This window comes from Rattus norvegicus, chromosome 9 (genome assembly GCF_021556685.1).
Source record: "Rattus norvegicus strain SHRSP/BbbUtx chromosome 9, alternate assembly SHRSP_T2T, whole genome shotgun sequence".
NCBI classification, from domain to species: Eukaryota; Metazoa; Chordata; class Mammalia; order Rodentia; family Muridae; genus Rattus; species Rattus norvegicus.
In genome coordinates this window covers 121,515,720-121,526,369 of record NC_141542.1, presented here as the reverse complement: position 1 = coordinate 121,526,369, position 10,650 = coordinate 121,515,720, and the positions used below count along the sequence as shown (strand labels likewise).

The 10,650-nt window shown below is 52.3% G+C and overlaps 1 protein-coding gene and 1 long non-coding RNA gene across 14 annotated transcripts in view; one reads left to right on the top strand and one right to left on the bottom strand.

Moving 5' to 3' along the window:
• Positions 1–1,438: 1,438 nt before the first annotated feature.
• Positions 1,439–9,616, bottom strand: LOC148003893 (uncharacterized). Of its 2 annotated transcripts, none has more exons than XR_015629830.1 (3): positions 9,464–9,616; positions 4,621–4,723; positions 1,439–2,313 (listed from the first exon to the last, which is right to left on the bottom strand). It is a non-coding gene; the product is annotated as an uncharacterized LOC148003893 (long non-coding RNA). The 2 variants fall into 2 exon arrangements; XR_015629829.1 differs by lacking the exon at positions 9,464–9,616 and adding an exon at positions 8,674–9,222.
• The window catches only part of Mtcl1 (microtubule crosslinking factor 1), a 120,682-nt gene continuing 118,041 nt past the window's right edge, over positions 8,010–10,650 (top strand). For 11 of the 12 annotated variants that reach the window (XM_087566571.1, XM_087566564.1, XM_087566569.1 and 8 more), the window contains exon 1: positions 8,010–9,469. In XM_087566571.1, the coding sequence (XP_087422697.1) occupies positions 8,441–9,469 (1,029 nt within the window). In that variant the 5' untranslated portion in view covers positions 8,010–8,440. 12 annotated transcript variants of the gene reach the window in all.

Sequence of the window (10,650 nt, the reverse complement as noted above, 5' to 3'; positions counted from 1 at the left end):
ACCACAGCCAATCAGAATGCAGAAGCATGCCAGAAATGGATGCAGACAGGATCCTGCTGGAGTAAGAAAGGCCCCAGCCTCCCTAGAGTCCACATTTAGGCATCGTATCTTCTTTTTTAAGTTTATTTTACGTTGCTGTCTTCATATGCACCAGAAGAGGGCGCCAGATCCCATTACAGATAGTTGTGAGCCACCATATGTTTGCTGGGAATTGAACTCAGGACCTCTGGAAGAGCAGTTAGTGCTTTTAACCACTGAGCCATCTCTCCAGCCCTTAACAGCATCTTATAAGATTACAACTCATCTAATCCTAACTACCACCTCCACCAAACATTAACTCGGATTTGCACATCAAGCTTCCTCCAACATGAACTTTTGGGGCTAAATTTACACTCCTGGCTAAGTTGGCTTACTATCCTACTGTTACATCAAACGTGAAATTCTTAGGACATTCATCTCTGAACCTGTGAGTTTTCTCGTACAATCCCAAGGGACAGTGGAGCATATGGGTCAGCAGAGTAAGACACGCCGCACAGGATTCACGGCTGCTGTGCTCTGGTTTTGTTTTCACACTGTGTCCACGAGACCTCTGTGCACAGCGTTCCAGTGGACCCGCGAGGCCTAGAGTTCATTGGAACTCCAACTAATGAGAAGAGAAGGGTGTTGGATCTATGACTGAGTAGTCAGCAGGGATGTTGCAAACTCCTCTTGGAACAAGGGACTGCCTGATCCTTCTGGTAAGTACCAGGAGAGGTGTGAGCACCAGGAGTGATGTGAGCACGAGGAGAGATGTGAGCACCAGGAGTGGTGTGAGCACCAGGAGAGGTGTGAGCACCAGGAGTGGTGTGAGCACCAGGAGAGGTGTGAGCACCAGGAGAGGTGTGAGCACCAGGAGAGGTGTGAGCACCAGGAGTGGTGTGAGCACCAGGAGAGGTGTGAGCACCAGGAGTGGTGTGAGCACCAGGAGTGGTGTGAGCACCAGGAGAGGTGTGAGCACAAGGAGAGGTGTGAGCACTAGGAGAGGTGTGAGCATGCACACACATACATACATGCACACACATACATGTACACACACATACATACATGCACACACATGTGCACATGTATACACACATACATACATGCATACACATATACGCACACATACACATACACATATAGACAGATACATATACACATACTCCAGCTTTAGCTCGCCATCCCCTAGTCTGATTGGTCTAGGGATGAACAGAGGTGACCTACAACGTACCACGGATAATCCTGTACTGATAATTAGCACCCACAAGTTCATCTCGACCTTGAGACTCATAAATCTGGGAGGTAGATTAGAGAGTTATTACAGTTCAGCCTTGGCTCTAGAGGTGAGGATGTAAAGAGCAAGACTGTGCTTACCATCTTGATTTCTATTGGTAAAAATCACAGACAGTAATCTTAGTTGGAAACAATAATTAAAATGTATTCTCATAGGTGAACCACAGAGTCCCATCTTTCCATTCGTCAGGACAATTATTTCTTAATAATCTGTTCCAGAACTTTCTATACACACACTTTTCTAGTTTTGCATTCATTATTTTATACATAGAAATGAGCAGGAAAGTTGGGCAGAGAGCTAGAAGAAATGGGGGGATGGCTCAGTGGTAAAGCAGGCTTACCGCTCTTGTGAAGGATATGGGTTCGGGTCCCAGCAACCACACAAGGCAGGTCCCACCTGCCTGTGACTCCTCCAGTTCCAGGGCACTTGATACCTCTGATGTCTGCATGCACATGGTGCCCATAGACTCATGTAGATACACAAATATACACACAATAAATCATATGGATTTTTCTTCTCCCAGAGACAGGGTCTCTCTGTGCAGCCCTGGCTGTTCAGGAACTCACTCTGTAGACCAGACTGGCATGGAACTCAGAGATCCCTCTACCTCTGCCTTGAGGGCTGGGACTAAAGGCATGCACCACCCCCGCCCAGCCAAATGTTGTAAAACAAATAAATGAAAGAAATGGTGGGGCTGGAGAGACCACTCAGCGGTTAAGAGCACTGACTGCTCTTCCAGAGGTCCTGAGTTCAATCCCAGCAACCACATGGTGGCTCACGATCATCTGTAATGGGATCTGTCCTCTTCTGGTGTGTCTGAAGACAGCTACAGTGTTCTCATGAACATAATATAAATAAATATTTTTTTAAAAAAGAAAGAAATGGTGGTTGGTATCTTCTTTGCTTCTTTTATTTTGTTTGGTATTGGGGTTCGTGTCAACCTTGAGTTGCATCCTGAGCCTTCATGTCTTTACCCTGTTTTGAAGGGCTAGAAATAAACTCTGTAGGGATAGAAATAAACACTGGTTAATTACAACAGAAGCAGGCAGAAGGCAGTCTGAAGTGCGTGGCGAAAATTGCAAAGTTCTAAATCGGACCCTGATAATATCGCTACACACAGCGCTGACCCGGGAAGGCAAAGAGTTTTCATTACGTTTCATTATTTAACAACATGTTTGCTCCCTGCACCAAGCTTAGAGCCCCAGAACAGTGTTTAAATATAATTTTAAAAGAATTCACACTCAGATTGCCAGGGGAAAGAAATCCAAAAATTTAATTCCTAGGTTGGCAAACATGCCAAAGCTTGTCTAAGGGCGTTGTTCAATCTCTGATGAGAAGAAGGCTCTTAGGATCTCCTGGAAGTTATTCTAAATCACACGAGGTACCACACACATCCCAACCTATCTCCCCACCCCCAACCCCACTGAGGCTGACACTGAAATTCTTGGTCCTCACTTCTGGGAGAGGCTGTTGTCCCAATATCGAACACCAGGGGGCACCCCTCCCAACTAGGCTTCTTTTCAGCCCTGTCAGCGTTGAGGGCATATTTTTCTCAGGAAATGTCATTTATATGAAATGAGAATGTTATACGTGTACTCTTCTAAACATTTATTTTTAAAAAAAAAACCTAGGCCTGGTGTGATGACACACACCTTTAAACTCTGGGGATAGGCAGATCTCTTGAATCTGAGATCAATAGATTTACATAGAGGTCCAGGCTAGCCAGGCTACACAATAGTGAGACCCTGTCTCAGGGGTGGGGGTGGGGCAGGGAGGGAATCCCAAAAGGATTAGAATGGACATTGACTTGGGGGAGGGGCATGCCTAAAGTGACATTTTCAAACCGCGATAGACCCCAGTAAACACATACACACACACTCTTTCTCTCTCTCTCTCTCTCTCTCTCTCTCTCTCTCTCTCTCTCTCTCTCTCTCTCTCACACACACACACACACACACACACACACACACACTCACACACTCATCAATAACTTTTATATAATGCTGTAATGGTAAATGTTAGCATTCGGTCTAAGCTCCACCCACAGTTACCTGGCAACAGTTAGGTATGCTCCCCCCTCACAGTTACCTGGCAACAGCCAGGTATGCCTGACTCACCATAAAAGGGGCTCCTTGCCCCCTCCTCTCTCTCCTGCTCTTACCCTCTTTCCCCTTTGTCCCTTCTCTCCCCAATTCCCTCCTCCCTTCTTTCCACGTGCTCATGGCCGGCCTCTACTCCTCTCTCTCTCTCTCTCTCTCTCTCTCTCTCTCTCTCTCTCTGCCTTTCTCTGCTCCTACTACCCTCTTAACTCCACCCCCCGTGCCCTGAATAAACTGTTCTATACTATGCTGTTCTGTGGCTGGTCCCTCAGGGGAAGGGATGACTCCCCTTCCCCCACACCTCACCACACAGAACATATCCACCTCTCTTTATCTTTTTATAAACACATCATATGGTGCATAAAAACAAAAGGGCGACTCATAGTAATGTGTGCATTTTCCCAAATAAGACGTATGTATAAACAGCAGAAAATATCTAACAGTGCTCTTTCATTAGAAGCCACTGTTTAAGTGCCGACAAACGTGGGTGTGTTGACAGTGACAGCCAAAATCCCTTGAGGGGCACCAGCTCTTTTTTTTTTTTATTTTAAGGTTTATTTATTTATCATATTTAAGTACACTGTAGCTGTCTTCAGACACACCAGAAGAGGGGCATCAGATCTCATCACAGATGGTTGTGAGCCGCCATGTGGTTGCTGGGATTTGAACTCAGGACCTCTGGAAGAGCAGTCAGGGCTCTTAACCACTGAGTCATCTCTCCAGCCCAAGTGGGAGGGGCACCAACTCTTTTTTTCTTTTTCTTTTTTCTTTCTTTTTTTTTTTTTTTTCGGAGCTGGGGACCAGGGCACCAACTCTTAGGAAAGGGGATGGGACAAAGAAAATCCGGGTCCAGCCCACATCAAAAGGCACAGAGAACAAGTAACTCTGGCAGGGTTGGGGACCAAGCTTTCTTGTTGTCCCCAGCTCTCACCACCATACCACACTGCCTTCTGACACAGAGGTTACACTGAGACAGAGGTGACAGTGCAATTACAAGCAGAGCCGAGTGTATGACTTCAAAGACCTCAGATAAGTCTGTGCAGAACTAGGAACATTGAGCCCTGGGGTGGATATTCCAAATGCATCATGGTTCCCACGCACAGAGTTGGACACAGAGTTGGTGAAGGAACTGAACAGGGGGAGGCGTGGGAAGTGGGGGCTTCTACTGAAGCAACAGTGGCAATTACAGGAGGCCACAACCTCCTTTACCTGTCAGATGGTGGTGAGATGAAGAAGGACCAGAAGTTGAAGATCATGCAGAGACAACTAGATCCTCAGGACTGGCTGCTGCCCGGAGAGGCCGTCTGAAGCTCTGAAGTGGAGAAGAAAGGGTATGTACATTTCTCTCTTCCTGGCCCACTCTAGTTTCCTGACAAATGTCTGCTCTGTCCAAACCCAGTCAGCAATTGTAAAACCACTCCTGTGCTAGTCACCTCTGTTACTCCTAAAGATCCAAGGAGAAAGACCACAGACCCAAACCATCACGGCCAAAGTAATGAGAGCAAGCAATCAATTAAAGCATGCTTTTTATTCGAGCACACGGGCTCCCTCCCTGTAAGGCAGGATTCAGGAGGTCTGTGTGGGATGTGAGGACGACAAGGGTTTTACAGTTCAGGGGTAGGAGGAGTGTTTCCAAATGGGAGATTTGGTGGGCAAAATAAGTCGGGTTAGAGGAGCAGAACATTAGTACAAGTTGGCCCTGATGTCATCCTGAAACAAAGACCTGACTGCAAGGTGCTCGTAAGGTAGTCATAACAACAGGTAGTCATAACGACCTTTTGAAACAAAGGTAGGGTTGCAAGACAGTTACAATAACTTTTTGGATTTAAAAAAAAAAGACAGGAGTGTCATTCTTGTACAGGACATTTGTAGTGAAGGTTACAGGTGTGGCATAGCCCATCCTTGAGAAACAAATATAGTCATAAACAGGAATGAGCCTAACGTCTTTGCTATGAGATAGCTTTCCAGCTTAAGATGGAGTCGGGCTGGTATGTCCCTTTCAGACGAGAGGCTGAGTAAAGGTCTACGCTGCCCAGCCAAGAAACCAAACAGGCACAAGCACACCTTGTCCTGTTGCCGTTCTACAGGGTAAGGAATTTAAGTTTGATTCTAATTATAAACCATTAATCTTTAGACTAGTTTTGTTTAACAGAAGAAAAAAAAATCTCTTTTTGAGTCATAGTTGACTTTTAGACGTCTTGCACCCGGGTGTGTGTGTGTGTGTGTGTGTGTGTGTGTGTGTGTGTGTGGTGTGTGTGTGTGCGCGCGCGCGCGTGCTATAGTACCTGTATGTGGGTGTGCACGCGTGCTCATGGGTGGTGTGTTGTATGTAAAGTGCACACCCCAGGATGCATACCCATGCAGGCCAGTTGTCTTCCTTCCTCTAACTCTCCATTTTGCTCTCTTGAGACCCCGGAGCAAATTTTTTTGCTACCAGGCTAACTGGCCAGTGAGCTCACACGTCTGCACTGCAAGCACTCTTTTCCAGTGAGCCATCCATGAACTCAACAAGCTCGTGTCTCTTTAAATTCAGGGAAGCAGAGCAGTACCTGACTCCCCAGGCAAGGTGCAGTAGTATCACGTGATGGTAGTAAGGAGGACCGCTGTCCTTTTTAAGGGAAAGGAAGTTGGGTACTATCGGTTTTTGGGAGACTTACTGAAACACTTTTGGGTGGGACTCTTCATGACCGTGTACAGTCTGAAAAGGTGACACGTTGTGCTAAGAGTCCTGGTCATACTTCTTCAGGAATGTGATGTGGGAATTGTAGGTCAGGGACAGGGGATAGGACTCGCCACATTGGTACTGAAGCGGAACGCTGGCGCGCCCTCTGGTGGACACAGTTAGCCAAGCGTGGCTGCCAGGCTCTTCCCTTCCTGGCCCACAACCTAACCAACTAGCTAGTGTCTTTTCCCTCCAAGCACTTCAGGGGGCAGGACTCAAAGGTACTACTCATTACGGGTTATACAGGGTGTGCCTCACTTTCAGAAGGTTTTCAGAAAAGTGACAAGCAAAGTCCAGGCCTGTACGTGCATAGAGTCAGGAGGTTTCAATAGCGTCTGAGCCCCAAAAAGACATGCTATCTTCTGGTGTATACAGGAAAAAGCCAGTTTCTCCTGAAGCTTCAGTTCCGGCTAAGTATTCTGTTGTTAAGACTACAGACATCGAGTACAATTTTCCTTTAACATCTCCAAGTCTATACTCTCGACTCTCGGTGGGTGCTCCACGATACAGCCATCCCCACCATGCCCTCTGCCGCATCCCGCGGCTCTGGGATCTTTCTTAGCGAATAAGATCACTCAGGGGCTGGAGAGATGGCTCAGCGGTTGAGAGCACTGACTGCTCTTCCAGAGGTCCTGAGTTCAATTCCCAGCAACCACATGGTGGCTCACAACCATCTGTAATGGGATTCCGTGCATTCTTCTGGTGTCTGAAGACAGGAACTGTGTACTCATATAAATAAAAATAAATAAATCTTTAAAAAAAAGGACCGATCAGAATCCTTCACTCCCCAGGTCTAAGCCCTGCCCCACCTACACTGTGCTGTGAACTGGTCTCTCTACAAAACCAGCTTCTTTCAGGAAAAATACAGGATTCCCCCGTTGGCACCTTCTTCTTGTCCACTCTTGCTTCTCCAAATGCTGAAGATAGACGGAGAACAACTAAACTTGTCCCCGGGGCACTTATTGCCCAACATCCAAAGCCTGGGACCTAAGCCACACGCAGCATCTGTCAAAAGCACTTGACAGTCGACGGGTGAGTCCTGCTCTTTGCTCAGTTAATCGGAATCCATCAAGAATCGGTTTTCTCTGACTCTACAGGTGAGGAGGGCATCCGAGACTCAAAAGCACAAGTGTTTTGGCCACGGAGCGGAACCCCTACTCAGGCTCCTTGGACATCTCAGATCAACGAGTACAGCTGAGATTTCTGCAGAGGACCTAGGTTTGAATCCCTGCCCAGCCATGGGGTTCAGACAAGCGGCTTCCTTTCCTCGTGCCCGCGTCTCATCCTGAAGAGAGGATTTCCAATTCGGGACTGTTACCAAGAGGATAGAGCGCGTGGCAGCAGCGCCTGGCGCGAGGCTGCCGGGACTATAAATGTGAGCTCCCTTTCAGACCCCGAGCTTGGCGAGCTGCTTCTCCTATTTCTACAGCGGCTCCTCCCTCTCGGAGCTGCCCAGGCCACTGGGGGTGCCAACTGTGGAGTGCTGTGTCGGTCTTGACGCTGCATCCGGTACCAGAGATCCTTAAAGAAACTCTGGGAGAGCGGAGGGGAGCGAACTGAAGAGGGGAGGCAGGAGTCAGATAGAGGGGGCTGGGCGGAACCGAGAGAGAAGGCTGGCACCCCCTGCAGAGGGGCCCTCTACGCGGCCTGCACCTGCAGTGTCCCCAAGTGGCTGATGCCGGCCCTCTTCCCTCCCTCCACCCCAGCTTCTTCCCTTCCTAGCCGGTTGGGGTGGTAGCCCCAGTACATCCGAAGGGAGAGAGTGGTCCTCGGCCGCGTGGGCGCGTGGGCACTGCGTCCCCGGAGCTGCAGCCCCGCCCTCCTGCCCGCCCCGCCCCCTCCCCGGCCCGCTGGCAGGAGGCGGGGCGTGCGCGCCGAGCCCCGGACGGAGGGGGACGCGCGTGCAGCAGCTTCTCTCCGCCAGAGCCGCCGGGCAGAAGCCGTGGCTGCCGATCCCGGTGGACTGGCAGTGGGCGGGGAGCGGAACGCGGGAGCCCAGCGCGCGCCGCCAGACAAGTGTTTTTGTGCGAGGCCGTGGCAGCCGCCTCAGAGCTCTGAACGCTCGGTGCAGGGGATGCGAGCGGCCGCGGCGGCTGTGCCAGGAGGACCCGAGCGCCATTGACCTGAGCGAGGGGACACACTCCCTTGGGTCGTCTGAGTGCGGGGGAGGGGACGGCGGGAGCGCGGGGCGCACGCCGGGCGGGGCAGGGGGTCAGTGATGACCGGGCGCGCGGGGAGGCTGCACGCCGCCGCCGCCGCCCGGAGCATCTGCTGCCTGAGCTGCGGATCGCGGCCGCCGCCCGGGCCATGGAGACGCTGAACGGCCCTGCGGGCGGCGGCGCCCCGGACCCCAAGCCGCAGCCAGCCGGCCAGCATCACCGCCACCACCATCTGCACCCGCTGGCCGAGAGGAGGAGGCTGCACCGCGCACCCTCGCCCGCCAGACCCTTCCTCAAGGATCTACACACGCGACCCGCCACGGCCACCCCCTCTGCGGGCCGTGCCCCGACTCCCGCCGCTCCTCGCTCGCCCAGCCTTACCGGGAAGGCGCCGCCGTCGCCCGGGTCCCCGGCCGCGCCGGGTCGCCTCTCCCGACGCAGCGGCGTAGTCCCCGGCGCGAAGGACAAGCCGCCGCCGGGCGCCGGAGCCAGGTCGGCGGGTGGCGCCAAGGCCGCCCCGGGGACCAGGAGGGCGACGCGCGCGGGGCCCGCGGAGCCACTGTCCCGGGTCGGGAGGCCGGCTGGGGCCGAGCCGCCGCCTGCCCTCGCGAAGGGTCGCAAAGCCAAGCGCGGCCCCGGGACGCCTCCAGCTCGCGCCGTCGTGCCCCCCGCTCCAGCCGCCCGGGTCCCCGCTGTGACCCTCTCTGTGACCTCGGTGGCCGGCACCCGTATCAGCCACACGGACAGCAGCTCGGATCTCTCCGACTGCGCCTCCGAACCCTTGTCTGATGAGCAGCGCCTGCTCCCCGCCGCCAGCAGCGACGCCGAGTCGGGCACCGGCTCCAGTGACCGGGAACCCCTACGCGGAGCACCCACGCCGAGCTCCGGCTCCCGCGGGCCGCCGCCGGGCAGCCCCGAACCCCCTACGCTGCTCGCGGCGCCCCCTGTCGCCGGTGCCTGTCTCGGGGGCCGAAGCAGCCCAGGCGGGACCCCCTCAGGGTCTCCGGGACCCGGTTCTCAGGAGGATGTTGGGGGCCGAGCGCCACCGGAGCGGACAATTCTCGGGACCCCCAAGGAGCCTAGCTTGGGCGAACAGCCCCGGCTCTTGGTGGTGGCAGAGGAGGAGGAGCTGCTGAGGGAGATGGAGGAACTGCGCTCGGAGAACGACTACCTCAAGGTGAGCGGCCGCTCTGGTGGTAGGTGTCTCGGGGGCCGACCTGGAATCCTCTGGCTTCCCTGGAGTCATGTGAGCTCTTCTCCTGGGGCCTCATTAACTCTTTACCCCTTCTTTGCCCCTGACTGCTACCCAGACCCACTGGCTTCTGGTAATCTAACTCCAAACTTGTGGAAGGACCTGTAGGTCTGGTTTTTTTCCCCCTCTTTGCTCTTAATTGTTTTTAGAAGTCTTGCCGTCTTTTGGGTGGCTATAAATCGTTTTGAACACATTGACCCCTGCACTGTCACCTGTTGAAGAGGTTTACCTAGATGCCCACATGTAGCCCTGCACGTGCCCTTGTGTATGGTGTGGTTTCCTGGTGCCAGACCTGGTTACCTGCCCGAGGACCTGCGAGTTCAGAAAGAGTTCGGGGCCTCATTGGGTTTCCTCGAGGTCTTTGGAACAGAGCAGAGCGGGACTGGTTGTACTTAGTGATAAGCAAAATTTAAATTCAGAAGGGGCGCCTTGAACTTCGTGGCTGGTTCAGGGACTGCAAGTATTTTTTTGTGAGCAGCCCTTTGTAAGTGACTGCAAGTAGGTTTTCAAAACCGGTGTCAGGACAGGACACAGCAGCAGCTCTTTCGAGAGACTTTTGCCTCCCTCCCACGTACCGAGTGTTATCCAGTGGGGTCTGCTAGTAGTGGTCTTACTTTGTTATCACTGGGATGGATAAACTGTCTCCTTGATGTCCTCTAGGGCTGGCCAGCAGAGCAGAGGGTTTAGATAGTGTTGGGGGGATAAGTTAAAGACAGTTGAGGTAAGGGAAACCAAAGGGGGGATTGTAGTAAGAGTGACTTAAGTTGTTGTAATCCTTGGCCCAGAAAATAACTCCAGGACCGGAAATCTGCTCACACATCTGTCAAGATCTTGTTGAATATCCTCTCCCCGGGCAAAGCCCAGGGTGTCCTCCATTTATGTGATTTGAGCTGTTTTGTTTGCAGGTGGCGAACCTGCCTGAATGTGGCCCTGTGTTGAGGCTGAAGTGGAGGTTCAGGTTTTTAAGGCTATGGTAGTGAAATATACAATTCAGGCTGGAATCCACACCTCATTGTGGGTGCTCGGGAACCCACACCATTGACCAGAAGTTACTCTGTTGATCAATGGTTAAGTTAGGTTGCCTTGTGCGGAGCAAGGCAAACAGC